General features: G+C 45.1%; 1 protein-coding gene across 1 annotated transcript in view; it reads left to right on the top strand.

Moving 5' to 3' along the window:
* The window catches only part of smpd3 (sphingomyelin phosphodiesterase 3), a 144803-nt gene extending 130178 nt beyond the window's left edge, over window positions 1-14625 (top strand). The window contains exons 5-8 of the mRNA XM_059993445.1: window positions 4924-5013; window positions 6111-6174; window positions 13021-13183; window positions 14145-14625. Of these exons, the coding sequence (XP_059849428.1) occupies window positions 4924-5013; window positions 6111-6174; window positions 13021-13183; window positions 14145-14246 (419 nt within the window). The 3' untranslated portion in view covers window positions 14247-14625. The remainder of the gene's footprint in view (window positions 1-4923; window positions 5014-6110; window positions 6175-13020; window positions 13184-14144) is intronic.
* The last annotated feature ends 1700 nt before the right edge of the window (window positions 14626-16325 follow it).

The following is a 16325-nucleotide window of genomic DNA, read 5'->3' on the forward strand; positions in this document are numbered from 1 at the left end:
CCTGAGAAAGTACAGGATTAATACCATCCACAAGCCTGGAAGGAAGCTCAAATTGCAGCCTGTGCTGGTCAAAGATGACCTGGGACTCAGGGCAGCTGGCGTTTACAGGATTCCCTGTGAGTGCAGAGCCACATATATCGATCGGCCAGATGGGACGCTCGGTGAAACCCACATCATGGAGAACAGGGGGTGTATCTGTTTGGGTTACCTGGTGAAATTGGCGGTAGCAGAACATTGCATTCACAATAGCCATAGGATTGACTTTGACCATGCTGATGGCTTTTAGGACCACCTGGTAAAAGAAGCCACTAATACTCAAGGAGAAGAATTTTAACAAAGGTGAAGGTCTCGCTCTAAGTAAGAACTGGAGTTCGATTGTAAACAAGGTGGGAGAGCAGAAAGCTGATTGATTGAGAACTAACTAATCAGGAGGTACGGACTACGGGGTTATAAATGCCACTGGACTAGACACGCCTAGGCATCATCTCTGAAGATAGCAGAGTTTGTCATCGAAACATCGGTTATAATTGATACCTGTACCTGACTAGAAGCCCGAGAAGAGTTTATTCATTAAATACACTGGGAAAGCACTAGATCCTTTTTCATGAACCAATGATGGTTTGACTGTGGAACTCTGGAACTGAGAGGCAGCAACTCTATTGCCTGAGCTACCCCATGGTGCCTGTGTAGGTTGTGGTGATCAGTCAGATTCAAGAAATGTGTAAGAAAAATAAGGTTGTTGTCATGAGGAAATTCAACTTCCCTCGTATAAACTGGGACCTCCTTAGTGCAAGGGGTATGGATGGGGCAGAATTTGTTAAGTGTATCCTGGAAGGTTTCTTAAAACAATATCTGAATGGTCCAACAAGAGGAGGGGCCGTACTGGACCTGATGTTGGGTAGTCAGCCTGGCCAGGTGACTGACCTTTCAGTGGGGAGCCCTTAACTTTTAGGATAGCTGTAGATAAGGACGGGCATGGTCTTTGTGGGAGAGATTTAAATTGGAGCAGAGCAAATTACGAGAGCATGGAGAGTTAATTGGGAACACGTTTTTTTGGCAAGTCCACATCAAACAGAGAGTAGGAAATATATACTCCTATTAGAAGGAAGGACAGGGATGGAGAGATAAGAGAACATTGGATGTCCAGAGAGGTGATTAATTTCATCAAGAAGGGAAAATATGTAAAGTTTCAGAAGTTAGAATCAAATGACATACATGAGTTTAAAGAAGCCAGAAAATAACTCGAGGTAATTAGGAAAGTCAGGAGGGGCCATAAAAGGTCCCTGGCCAGTTGGATTAGGGTGAATCCCAAGGCATTCTATACATACTTCAAGAGCAAGAGGATGACCAGGGACAGAGAGACAGACACACATACTTAATTGATCCTGAGGGAAATTGGGTTTTGTTACAGCTGCACCAACCAAGAATAGTGAAGAAATAGAGCAATATAAAACCTTAAATAATTAAATAATAATAAGTTAATCATGACAAGTGGAAATGTCCAGGACCAGCCTATTGGCTCAGGGTGTCTGACTCTCCGAGGGAGGAGTTGTAAAGTTTGATGGCCACAGGTAGGAATGACTTCCTATGACGCTCAGTGTTACATCTCGGTGGAATGAGTCTCTGGCTGAATGAACTCCTGTGCCTAACCAGTACATTATGGAGTGGATGGGAGTCATTGTCCAAGATGGCATGCAACTTGGACAGCGTCCTCTTTTCAGACACCACCGTCAGAGAGTCCAGCTCCACCCCCACATCACTGGCCTTACGAATGAGTTTGCTGATTCTGTTGGTGTCTGCTACCCTCAGCCTGCTGCCCCAGCACACAACAGCAAACATAATAGCAGTGGCCACCACAGCCTCGTAGAACATCCTCAGCATCGTCCAGCAGATGTTAAAGGACCTTAGTCTCCCCAGGAAGTAGAGTCGGCTCGGACCCTCCTTGTAGACAGCCTCAGTGTTCTTTGACCAGTCCAGTTTATTGTCCATTCGTATCCCCAGGTATCTGTAACCCTCCACAATGTCCACGCTAACCCCTTGGATGGAAACAGGGGTCACCGGTGCCTTAGCCCTCCTCAGGTCCCTCCTCAGGGAGAGGGTAGGACCACTCAAGGATAAAGGAGGGAAGATTTGTTTGGATGTGGAGATTGTGAGTAATTTGCTTCAGTATTTACCATTAAAAGGATATGGAGGATCAGATCAGTGCTAGGTGTATAAATATGTTAGGGCATTTGGAGGTCAAGGAGAAGGAAGTGTTGGGCTGCTAATGAGTATTAAGGTGGATTAGTCCCCAGTGCCTGATGGGATTTACCCCGGGTCATTGACAGAGGCAAGAGACGAGATTGCTGGCCCCTTGACCAGTATCATCGCGTCCCTTCTAGCCACAGGCGAGGTCCCGGTGGACTGGAGAGTGGCACATGTTGTACCTCTATTTAAGAAGGGAACAAGAGAAAATCCTGGGAACTATAGACCAGTGAGTCTCGCATCATTTGTAGAGAAATTACTGGCAAAAATCTTAGGGGCAGGATATATGAGCATTTGGAAACCCATGGCCAAATTAGGGAGAGACAGCATGGCTTTGTGTGTGGCAAGTTGTGCCTTACCAACTTGATTGAATTTTTTGACAAGGTGACAAGACAGATTGATGAGGGCTGGGCAATGGATGTTGTCTACGTGAATTGTTTGACAAAGTTCCTCATGGGGTGTATGGTGAACTAGCTGTTTGGATTCAGAATTGGCTTGCTCATAAAAGACAGAGGATAGTGGTTGAAGGGACTTACTCAAGCTGGAGATTTGTAATTAGTGGAGTTCCACAAGGATCTGTGCTGGGACCTCTGCTGTTTCTGATGTATATAAATGAGCGGGGTGAAAATGCCGATGAGTGAGTTAGTAAATTTATAGATGATACCGAGATTGGTGGAGTTGTGGACAGTGTAGAAAATTGGCAAAGAATGCAGTGCTTTATAGATCAGTTGCAGATATGTGCTGAGAAGTGGGAGTTGGAACTTAACCCAGATAAATGTGAGGTGTTGCACCTTGATAGGGCAAATGAAAGGAGACAGTACATTTTTAAGGGCAAGATCCATAACAGCAACACACACAAAATGCTGGTGGAACACAGCAGGCCAGGAGGCATCTACAGTAAGAAGCACTGTCAATGCTTCGGGCTGAGACCCTTCGTCAGGACTAACTGAAAGGAAAGATAGTAAGAGATTTGAAAGTAGGAGGGGGAGGGGGAAATGCAAAATGATAGGAGAAGACCAGAGGGGGTGGGGTGAAGCTAAGAGCAGGAAAGTTGATTGGCAAAAGGGATACAGAGCTGGAAAAGAGAAAGGATCATGGGACGAGAGGCCTAGGGAGAAAGAAAGGGGGAGGAAGCACTAGAGGGAGATGCAGAACAGGCAAAGAGTGATGGGCAGAGAGACAAAAAAAAGGAGGGGGGGAAATAAATAAATCAGGGATGGGGTAAGAAGGGGAGGAGGGGCACCAACGGAAGTTAGAGAAATCAATCAATCCATAACAGTGTTGCTGAGCAGAGAGATCTTGGGGTCCAAGTTCATAGCTCCTTGAAAGTGGCTACACAGGTCGATAAGGTGGACAAGAAGGCTTATGGAATGCTTGCTTTTATTAGTCGCGGCATTCAGTTCCAACTTCAGGGTTATGTTGGAGCTTTATAAAGCTCTAGTTGGGCCACATCTGGAGTATTGTGTATGGTTCTGGGCACTCCACTATAGGAAGGATGTTGAGGCTTTGGAGAGGGAGCAGAAGAGGTTTACCAGGATGCTGCCTGGTTTAGAGGGCTTGTGCTATTACAAGGGTCTGAATTAGCTTGGGTAGTTTTTCAGGAGTGCCAGAGGTTGGGGGCAGATCTGATAGAGGTTTACAAGATTATGAGGCATTGATAGAGTGGACAGAGAGCATCTGTTTCCCAGGGTTGAAATGTCTAATACCCAAAGGAAGGTGAGAGCAGTAGGTTCAAGGGGGATGTGAGGGGTAAGTTTTTTTTACTCAGAGTGTCCTGGATGCTTGGAATGCGCTGCCAGGTACAGTGGTAGAGGCAAATACATTTGAGGCTTTTAAGAGATGTTTGGATAGGCACGTGGACGTAAGGAAGATGGACATGGTGTAGGTAGGAGGGATTAGTGTTGGGTGTTTTTGATTTGCCTGTTTGCTGGTTCGGCACATCACTGTGGTCTGAATGGCCTGTTCTATGTGCTCTTTCCACTCACCATCTGTAGTCCAAGTCCAGAGTTTCCAGCTGAATCTCAGACTCCAGGTTCCTGTCATAAACACAAAGTACACTGCAGATGCTGTGGTCAAATCAACAAGTACAAACAAGCTGGAGGAACTCAGCAGGTCAGGCAGCATCCGTTGAAATGAGCAGTCAACGTTTCGGGCCGAGACCCTTCTGTCGTGCTGTTGTTCTAACCACAACCCCCACCCCCACCCCCTTCCTCGGCTGCTTCCAGTCCTAGAATGCAATTGTGCCTGCAGGTAACTAGTTCCTGGCTTTCCTTGTCACCGTTTTCCCTAATTAGTGGTCAATGGAATTACCCTTCAACCATCAGACTCCTAAACCAGTGTGGATAACTTCACTCACCTCGACACCAAACTGGTCCCACAACCTACAGACTCACTTTTGAGGACATTCATGTTCTCTGTATTATTTATTTACATTTTTTTTAATTGCAGTTTGTCTTTTGCATTGGTTGTTTGTCAGTCTTTGTGTGTAGTAGTTCACTGTTTCTATTGTATTCTGTAGTCCTGTGAATGCCTGCAAGTCTCAGGGTAGGTAGGATATGGTGGCATTTACGTAGTTTGATAATAAATAAGGAACTATAATGTGTCAGTCACTGGCCGTGTCTGGTGTCGATAGTGAGCGTGGCAGCGTTCAGCACTGACCTGTGTTGTCTCACTTTTCAGAGGACAAGCTGGAACAGCAGCATTCTCTCTTCACCCAGTACAAGGATCCCTGCCGCCTGAGCCCTGGAGAGGAACAGCCTTGGGCTATTGGTGAGTCCACCCCAATCCACCTAACTATGGTTACTGCTCCCATGTAGGGTAGGGTGAGGTGCAAACAACTCGGGGGGGGGGGGAGGAAGGGACAAGGGCTGCCCATGCTGTGGGCTGTGGGGCAGGATGAAGCCGAAGGTTACAGCAGGATGAGAGGAACATGAGGGCACAGCCTCAAAACTGAGGGGTGACCTTTTAGAACAGAAGGAAGGAGGAATTTGTTTTAGCCAAAGAGTGGTGCATCTGTGGAATGCTCTGCCACAGACTGCGGTGAAGGCCAGGTCCGTGGGTACACTTAAGTCGGAAGTTGATAGATTCCTGTTTGGTCGGGGCATCATGGGATATGGTGAGAGGGCAGGTGGTTGGGGTTGAGTGGAATCTAGGATCAGCCAAGGTGAAATGGCAGAGTGGACTCGATGGGCTGAATGGCCTAATTCTGCTCCTTTGTCAGTGGGACTGGAGAGAAGGGCACCATTCTTACAGTGAGGATGTGGGGCAACAAGGTCCCGAGTACATTGAGACTGTGCGGAAAGCGCAGCTGACAATTCTCAGCAGTAGGGCCGCATTCCCCACCCCCACCCCCAGTGTTACCTGGAGGTGGAGGTTGGTGACAGTGGACAGGATGACAAGAGGACGGGTAGGGTGGGCAAGGTTACTGTGGTCATTTAGAATACACTCTGAATTGGTTGATTGCTATCAGCACCGACCCTGAGGGGTGTGTACTGGGGTGGGTCGTTCCAGACCATCCCAACCTGACTGGATTCCCTCGGCTCAGGCACATTCAGTCTGTGTGTGAACACAGGAAATGAGCAGGAAGAGGGCTTCGAATTCACAAATGATCAACAGGCTTGGCTTCTGTGTAGGGATGAAGAAGGGTGAGGTAATTGGGGAAAAGTAGGTAAGAATTCACAGTCCATCAGGCTAAAGATGAGGCTGTGTCTGTGTACCTAGATGTTGCCCAACATCACCATGGGATGGATCCCAGTATTAAATCTTGCCCCATATTTGAAAATCCTTCTGTTCCCTCACTTGGGTCAGGGATTTCAGAGAGGCTGTTTGGGTTTATCCTGAAGGGTTGACATGCTTTTGTATGGCAGGTACACTGATGGACCCAGAAGGACTCTACGATGAAGACACCATCACACCGGATAATCTGCAGAAGTAAGAGTCCTCTCTCAGATGTTTGTACACTCCTGACTTGGGAGGGGGTGGCTGTGTTTCACAGAATTCTTCCCCTTCACCCTGAATGTTTGTTCGACACAGCTGCAAAGTCATTCGGTAGTTAGTAATGCTGCACCGGTTAGTTAATAGAGACCACAGATAGTCACATTCAGTAATTACAATATCCATAGTGGACATACAGTGATCTACTACACACAAAAGTACACTGCAGGTGCTGGGGTCAAAGCAACACGTACAACACACTGGAGGAACTCAGCAGTTCGGGCAGCATCCATGGAAAAGAGCAGTCAATGTTTCGGGCCAAGACCCTTCATCAGTGATCTGCTGTACTGAAGAGTGTCCAATGTATTCCACTCCTGTACTGGGCACAGAAACCATTGCATTAGCTATAGAGAGCCACTGTAGTGGGCCTGTATAAAAGCCACTAATTGTTCAGTAAATCGGCCTTTACACTGTGACTCTTCTTCATCCCCCTCCAATGGCCACACTGAGTGAGCACTGTTTTAGTTCCTGTACTGGCCACCTGGAGTGACATCTGGATTGGCTCCAGGATTGCAAACGTAGTGATCAGCTCATGTATTGGTTGTACTCCGATACATGAGCTTGCAATTTGGTCCAATTTGGTCCATTGGTCCAACAGTGGTCAGCTGCTGTACTGGCCACTGCAGGTTACAGTATTGAACTGAACATTGATGGCTACAACTGGATTTCATATCACATCCAAGAATGCAAAGGCCCGTAGGTGTGTTACAGGAACCTGACATCAAGCCATATAAAAAAGGGAGAAGTGAATAAGGTAAGGAGAACTACATAACTGGAAAGGGGTTACCAACTCAAGAAGTGGAGTTTAGGAGTTAGGAAGTACAGTCCAATTTCTGTTTGGCTTTGGTTAGCCTGGAGTGAGATACATAATGAACTTGGGAAAGATGTTGGTTCTGACCTGAGCTGGAAGGAACATCGTATGACCACAGGACATGGGAGTAGAATTAGGCCATTTGACCAATCAAGTATGCTCCACCATTCCATCATGGCTAATTTATTATTCCTCTCAATCCCATTCTCCTGCTTTTTCCCTTTAATCTTTGACATCCTCACTAATCTAGAGCCTATCAACCACTGCTTTGATATACCCGATAGCTTGACCTCCACAGCTGCTTGTTGCAATTAATTCCACAGATCCACCACTCTCTGGCTAAAGAAATTCGTCCTCATCTCTGTTCTAAAGGATGCTCTTCTAATCAGATGCTGTACCCTCTGATCGTAGGGTCGCCCACTATAGGAAACAAGCTCTTCTTGTCCACTTTATCTAGGCCTTTCAATATTTGATAGGTTTCAGTGAGATTCACCCCCACCAACCCTCATTCTTCTAAATTCCAGTGAGTAGAGGCCCAGAGCCATCAAACGCTTCTCAAGCATTAACTCTTTTATTCCCAGGATAATCCTCATATACCCCCTCTAGACCCTCCCCAATGTCAGCACATCCTTTCTTGGATAAGTTTTGTCTTGGGTGCACAGAGGGAAACACCAGGCAGACAACAGCAGTGTGAATAATCCATGAGCTTCTCGTGTGTGTTGCGTTAAGGGTGGAGAAGATTGCACAGTGATGTTGTGCTGGGATGGCAAGCAGTTTTTGCAGATCTGTGCAAGGCCCATGGGTGAGGGCTGGCAGGTTAATTGTGAATGTACTGAATGTGTAGGTGACTAGGAAAAACAGGGGAACTTGATGGAGAATTAAAAGGGATTAGTAAAGAATTAGTGTTAATAGTTAGTTGTCAGTTGGTAAAGACTTATTGAGTTGAATGATGATTTTTCATTCTGTACAACTCCTCACCAACTTAATAATTCTGAGGTTTAATTCTGACTTGGTGACTCCATGACAACTCTATGACTCCATTATTCTGACTTCAACTGTTTGATGACTACAACTCTGTCACTCGATCACATTATGGCAGCCCTCTGACTTTATTGCTCAATGACTATGTAATGATTTTATTGTCATTCTATCTGTGCAAACTGACTATGTAATTAATCTATAACTCTACCAATCTATATGACACAGTTTTCCAAATGGTTCTGCCACATCTGCAGGTAAGGAAGTAAACTTGTCACCTGCCATATTCATTCCATGCAGGCTGCATGCTTTGCTGTTGGGACGGCAGTCCTGTGGAAGAGCATGAATCTAACAGGAACTACAGTGAAGTCATGGGTTTGGTTGAGCTGATGGGTTGGGCCAGCGTTGTTCTGGCAAATGGGAAGTTAGTCAGCCAATCACTTGAAAGTGCAGATGTACCAGAAGGAAATAGAAGGGAGGGGGGACTGGGAAAGGCCACATCACCAAGAAGTGATCAAAGGTACCAGACCGCTGCATGAGAAGATGCAAGGTATAAAAGATGGTAAAGCCAGGCTGGGGGCTTATCTGAAGAGAGAGGTTCAGGAATTAGGCAAAGTCAGAATGATTATTCCAGATGGCCACTAGTATCAATCATAACCAGATCACTGAACCTGTCATTTGATTCTAACAATTCAATCCCTGACTCAAACAGTTATATAATACTGGCCCTTCAGCCATATCAATCCCATTTACCAGCACTTGGTAGATAGTCTTCTATCCCTTGGTGAGTTCAGTGCTGGCATAGTTACATGTTCTTAGAGTTTGTCCCTACCATCTGGTAGTGTGTTCCAGTTCCAATATTCTCCAGGTAGAAAAAAATTCTCACAAGCTTTTTACTGGTCACCCTAAATCTAATCTGGTATGGAGAAAAGTTTCCTATTATACATCCTTTCTGTGCCCTTCATCATTTTGTGTGCTTATATCAAGTCTCCCATCAACCCCCTCCACTCCAAAGCGGCACTGTAACATAGCAGTTGGTGCAATGTTTTACAGCAGCAGTGATTACTGATTAGGGTTCAATTCACCCTGCAGGCTGTGAGGATTTTGTAAGTTATTCCCATGACCACATGGGTTTCCTCTGGGTACTCTGTTTTTTTTCCCATATTCCAAGGATATCCAGTTAGTGTTAGTTGTGGGTGTGCTATGTGGTGCCTGAAGGGTGGGGACACTTGTGGGCTGCCTCCAGTGCAATCTTCATACCGTGTCCGGGGTTGACACAAATGACACATTTCACTGAATGTTTCAATATAAAGTGACAATTAAAGATAATCTGTAATCTTCAAAGAAGTTCATCTTCCCTAAAACTAATCAATGGGTCAATTAAAGTCTGGCAGGTTTCCCTAAGATATTGTTATGACTTTGAGAATTATTGTATGTGTGGAAAATGGGGCTGGTTGAAAAATGCAAGTGTGACTAGAGAGGAAATGCCTGAAACAACAAGAGCAGCAGAGCAAAAGTGTCAGCAATTGTATTATTCACTGACTACAGATCCTATATCAGTTCCTGTACTGGCCATAAGAACGTAAGAAATAGGAGGAGGAGTAGGTCAAGATCATAGCTGATCTGGCCATTTTCTCATCTCCACCTACCTGTCTTTTCCTCATACCTCTTAATTCCCCTACTATACAAAAATCTCTCCAACATTGTCTTAAATATATTTACTGAGGTAGCCTCTACTGCTTCATTGGGCAGAGAATTCCACAAATTCACCACCATCTAGGAAAAGCTGTTCCTCCTCATCTCCGTCCTAAATCTACTTTCCCACATCTTGAGGCTGTGTCCCCTAGTTCTAGTCTCACCTTTCAGTGGAAACAACTTTCCTGCCCTTATCTATCCCTTTCATAATTTTATATGTTTCTATAAGATCTCCTCTCATTCTTCTGAATTCCAGCAAGTACAGTCCCAGGCGATTCAATCTCTCCTCATAGTCTAACCCCCTCATCTCTGGAAACGACCTGGTGAGCCTCCTCTGCACCGCCTCCAAAGCCAGTATCTCCTTCCTCAAGTAAGGGGACCAGATCTGCATGCAGTACTCCAGGTGCAGCCTCACCAGTACCATGTAGGTTATGCAGTATAACCTCCCCACTCTTGATGAAGGCCAACATTCCATTTGCCTTCTTGAAAGCCTGCTGCACCTGTGAACAAAACCAAATGGCTAGTGGGACCATTTCTTGTTCCCAGCTGAGACCACTGTAGTTGGATGGCACTGTATCAGTTTGTATTGTAACCATTACCAATATATTAGCTCCAATGGCCACTATGAATATAACAGTTCAGTACAGATCCTTCAGCCCACACTGTTGTGCTGATCTTTTAACCTACTCTAAAATAAATCTAACCCTTCCTTCTCACTGAGGACTTACATTTTTATATTATCTATGTGCCTATCTGATTTTTTTTAATGACCCTAGTGTATCTGCATTCAGCACCCCTGGCAGTGAGTTCCATGCACCCACTACTCTCTGTGTAAAAGAAAACACTTAACTATGATATCCCTCCCCCCCATACTTTAATCCATTCATCTTAAAATTATGCCCCCTCATATTAATCATTTCTGCCCTGAGAAAAAGTCTAAAGGATTTCTTTCTATTCTACCGACTTGATTAATCTCTCATCTTGTACACCTCTATGTAGTCACCTCTCATCCTTCTTTGCTCCAAAGAGAAAAGCCGAGCTCACTTAAACTGCAATTTCCACATAAGACATGTTCTGTAATCCAGGGAGCATCTTAGTAAATCTCTGCACCCTTTCTAAAGCTTTCACATCCTATCTATAATGAGGCGACCAGAAATGAACACAATATTCCAAGTGTGGTCCAACCAGGATTTTATAGAGCTGCAACGTTATGAGTCAGAGGATTGAGTTCAAGAGCCACAAAGTAAAGGCCAACACACTCTATGCCTTCTTAACATGCATGGCAACTTTGAGCAATCTATAGATGTGGACTCCAAGATCCATCTTGTTCTTCCACACCGCTAAGAATCCTGCCATTAACCCTGAATTCTGACTTTGCATCTTTTTCCAGGATTCCATATCTGCTCTCGCCTCTCTTTTATTCTTTATGTATCTGAAGAAAATTTTGGTATCTTCTTCAATATTATTGGCTAGCTTACCTTTGTATTCCATCTTTTCCTTTATGACTTTTTTAGTTGCCTTCTTTTGGTTTTCAAAAGCTTCCCGACCCTCTAATTCCCCACTATTTTTGGTCTGTTGCTGTGCAGGCCCTCCCTTTGACTTTTATTCTGGCTTTGAGTTGTTTTGTCAGCCATATTTGCATCATCCTGCCTTTAGAATACTTTGGGATAACTGTATCTTTCCTCTGCTCCCAGAATCTCCAGCCATTACCACTCTGCTGTTGTCCCTGTTAGTGTCCCCTTCCAATCAGCTTTGTCCAGCTTCTCTATCATACCTCTGTAATTCCCTTTACTCCATTGTAATACTGATACATCTGAGCTTAGCTTCTCCTTCGCAAACTGCAGGGTGAATTCTATCACATTATGATCACTTGCCAACAAGGATTCCTTGATCTGAAGTTGTCTAATCAGTTCCAGTTCATTGCACAACACCCAATCTGCCAATCTGGAATAGCTGATCCCCTAATGGGCTCCACCATGAGCTGTGCTAAATAGTCATCTCGTAAGCATTCTACAAATTCCCCTTCTTGAACTCTAGCACCAACCTGGTTTTCCCAATCTACGTTCATATCAAAATCCGCAGTTGATGCTTTGCCTCGCCTCTGTAGACTCTGTGTTCACCTCCTGAGTAAATACAGATGCAAAAAAAAATTTAAGATCTCCCCCATCATCCTCACATGAATTACCATTCTGATTTATCATAGGACTGATTTTGCCCCTTGCAATCCTTTTGCTCTTAACATATCTGTAGAATCCCTCAGGATTCTCCTCACCTTGTCTGCTTGAGCAAACCTCATGGTTTATTCCAGCCCTCCTGATTTCTTTCTTAAGTGTTCTCTTGCACTTCTTATACTCCATAAGCACCTCATTTGTTCCTACCTGCCTGTACCTGCGATGCACCCCCTTTTTTTTCTTAACCAAGGCCTCAATATTGCTTAAAAACCAAGGTTCTCTACACTTGTTATCTTTACCTTTAATTTTGACAGAAACATATGAGCTCTGTGCTCTCAAAATTTCACTCTTGAAGGCCTCCCACTTACCAAGTACACCTTTGCCAGAAAGGTTCCTGTACTTTGAGTGGCCACTGTCCTGATCTCTGTGTTGATCACAGTAATGTTAGTAGTTCTGAAAGGAACCAGAGAACCTCACCTACCTGACATATACTTGCACCGTTATTCTGTTGCCCCTATGCTATCCTCATCTATTCCAGAAGCAGAAACATAGAAACAGGTTGGACCTGGTCAACTGCAATCCATAACTAGGTAAATCCTTAATGTAAAACAAACCTGATTCCATGATTTCCCTTAAATGTTGTAAGAAACCCTCCAATGTTAATGTTGACATCTGGTCCCTGCATACATACTAACTAGAACAATGCTGGAGTAACATCCCGACACCCTAATTTAACTTTTTAACAATGTCACAAGATTAGTTAAATGAGGCACTCTCTCATTACAAATAGACAAAAATATGTCAGTTTGCTAATTCCCTCACTCCTGCCCTGATACCACTGTTGGCCACTTTGATAATGTCCTGTGCTGACTTCACCGACAGGACTCCCTATCATTCCACACACAATTATCGTACTAGTAACTGACTGCCATAACAACTACGTTGGATGGTTGTCGGATAGGACTCCAGGGGCTTTCAGTGGGGATTGAAGCAGATGGCATTAGCTGTGAATACTGGATATGATGGCCCAATTACCCCCAGCCCCCTGTCAGTCTATAATGAGTTCCATGCAGCATTGCTTTAGGAGCTGAGACATTGATGGCACCATCACCTTTCATCTCTTCACAGGGTGCTGGAGAGTGAGGAAGGTCGCAGGGAGTACCTGGTGTTCTCCCACTGCAAGAACCAGCTGTCCTCTCAGAGGGGGAGGAAAGGGCCACTGAAGGGCTGCGGGCGGAGGATCGACTATGCTCTGTACTCCGAGGAAGGCCTGAACCCTGACTGGAAAGTGGTAAGGGTCACCCTTCAACTGAAGACGCTGCACGTATTGCCTGACAGGAAAGGCAGAGGTGAAACAGAGCTCACCTTAGAGCTGGCCCCAGTACAGTGGATCTGTACTCTGTCTCTGTGAGAGGGCTGGAAAGGCTACTAGATGTACAGGGAGAGCAACAATGGGTGGGAACTGATCCAACAAAGCAAACGGCTTAAAGATGGGAGAGCCAATGGAAGGAGAAACAAGATCCTAAAGGAAGCCAAAACAGAGAGTGAGCCACATTCGTCGGCACAATCTGTAGCCGGTCACTGGCAGATTCAAAATTCAGCAAAGATATTCAATGAGAATATTGAACAATTGCACAAAATAATTGATGCCTCCTCTTTGCTTTAAGGATGCTTAGGCAATCTGTGATAAATACTATGTTATTATACAGACCTGCATTATTGGCCCAACGTTTTGTTTTTGAGTTATTGGTAAATTAATCCCCATCTCTGCTTTCATTTCAAGTATTTATCCCATTCTATTTTGAAAACTATGATCACATCATTTATCCCCTAATCTTGTCAAGTAGTACATACCTGATCATAAGTGGCTACATAAAATCAAATCTCCTTAGCTTACTGTTGCTGCATATTTGCTAGTCCAACTGTTGTTCAGTAATTTACTTCTTGCTTAAAAGTTTAAAACAAGTTCTGATGTTGTGACGCTCCACTTCCGGCCAGTATGAAAACTATTTTCTATTTGATGTCAGCAACTCATTGACCATCAGACGTTTGGAACAAACTCCATGAATCTAGGGGTAGGGGGGTGGTAGAAGAGGAGAGGGAGGGGAATGAGAGTACTGCACTATGTAAGGACGAGAGTCAACATTGTTAACTGGACACCTAGTAGATACAGCAGGCATCAGGAAGAGAAGTGCTCTGTGAACCACTGATGATGAATTCCTCACCAATGTCTGTTGTCTGCTTTCGTGCAGGAGGTGGAGGAGTTCAGCTTTGTCACCCAGCTGGCTGGCCTGACTGATCACCTGGCTGTGGCCATGCGTCTCTCAGTGTCCATCAGAGATGAGGACCCTTGACTTCCAGAGGAAGAAGAAACCATTGGAGAAGGTGGTATCTGTGCGGGAATGAGGGCCCTCATTTTCTGGCTCACAGATAAAGAAGACATCCAAGCTGACTAGGCCTGAGGCATCCTACTTGATTTGTCTATAGAAATGATTTAGAAGGTGGCCTAGAGAGTAACAATCAATGTTGGTTATTTCCATGCTCTACGGCAGAAAGCAGAGGCCTTTGTGTGGACTCCCAGAGGAGTGGAAACTGAAGCTGACGTGGATATTTCACACTGCCTTGGACTGGTGCCACTCTGGAGGTGTCCCCTCTCTTTTTTATGAACTGCCTAGCACAACTTTAGATTTTGACAAGTCCATTCATGAGTCGTTGATGTGGTTTTTTTCTGCAGAACCCTTTGTTACAACTTTTAATGAATCTGATGATTTCTGTTGCCTTTCAATGAGTTTGGCAGTGACATCTTCGGCGTTAGTGTGTGTCCTGTTCCCAACATTGTGTTAGTGCATGTCCCATCGTTGAAGAGGGGTGTGTGTGTGTGTGAGAGAGAGAGAGTGTGTGTGAGAGAGCGAGAGAGAGAGAGAGACCAACAGCAGACAGGGATATGCAGTTAGCTGCTGAGCTACAGCCCTGGGCACTTCCTGCTGCTCCCACCACAGCCTTGTTGACAAGCCAATGTGGGCCCAGCAAAGGGAAGGTTAACATGCCCCATCATTTCCACCTGCACATTGTGTTTCTGCACGCTTTGTGGAAGGCTAAGTTGCTGACTGAAGCTGAAGGAGAACTACTATCCCTCTGGATCTGGTGTAGAATGTTGCTTTGTGAACACCAGCATCACTTCTGGGTCACAGCTCAGAGGAAAGGACCCAACCAGCTCGTCAGTTCTGACAGGAATAAATCTGTGGCAGCCTTTTATTTGCAGGCATTTGTTGAGGGATCTTCGAATGACACTGATCACCCGTCACCCACCCCACTCGACTTGTGTGGCCACATCTGATGGTGAATATCACACTGGAGAGCCTGTCAGAGGAATGTGAGTGGCTTTCCCAAGCCGGAGAGTCACGGGCAAGGGGTAGAGCTGTGAAATCAGAGGCTTATCATTTAAAACTAAGGTGCATAACTTCTTTCAGAGGGCGGTGAATCCCTGGAATTCTCTGCACCAGGGGAGGTGGAAGCCAGATTATTTGATGAAGGTGGGACAGATAAGTATTTGGAAGATCAAGAAACTGAGGAGGATGGGGAACTAGCTGAGGCCAGCATGGATCAGCTATGGTCATATTGAATGGGAGGGCAGGCTTGAGGGACCTAGTAGCTCACTGCTGCTGCTAGATGATTAGTTCAACCACACAAATTGTAGGAGAGAGGGAAAGCACTGTGGACCCTGTCTGGGGAAAGCTTAGTTAACCCATGTATTGTGACCTTTTCCTGTGGCCAAGAGGAAGGTTTTGTGGACTTACATTGTTTAACAGGTCAGACACAAACCAGATAACCAACGAGAGGAAGGGAAGAGATGGAATTGTGACTACTGGCACAAACACTGATGGGATTTGCACTATTGCAAGATTGTTTCGGGGAGAGAGGAGGAGAAAACATAAGTTTAACTGAAGACCACAAGTCCATAAGACACAAGAGCAGGATGAGGCCATTCAGCCCATTAAGTCTGCTCTGCCATTCCATCATGGTTGATTTATTATCCCCCTCAACCCCATTCTCCTGCATTCTCTCCATTGCCTTTGATGCCCTGACTAATCCAGAACCTATCAACCTCTGCTTTAAATATGCCCAGTGACTTGGACTCCACAGCCATCTGCTGCAATGAATTCCACAGATTCACCACCGTCTGCCTAAAAAAAAATCCTTCTCATCTTTATTCTAAATGGACGACATTCGATTTTTAGGCTGTCCCCTTGGGTCCCAGACTTTCCCCACTGTAGTAAACATCCTCTCCACATTCACTCTATCTAGGCCTTTCAGTATTTTGTAAGTTTCAGTAACTCCTTTATTCCCAAAGTCATTTTCATGAACCTCCCCTGGACATGAAACATAGAAAACCTACAGCACAATACAGGCCCTTCGACCCACAAAGTTGTGCT

This window comes from Hypanus sabinus, chromosome 17, assembly GCF_030144855.1.
Source record: "Hypanus sabinus isolate sHypSab1 chromosome 17, sHypSab1.hap1, whole genome shotgun sequence".
NCBI lineage: Eukaryota > Metazoa > Chordata > Chondrichthyes > Myliobatiformes > Dasyatidae > Hypanus > Hypanus sabinus.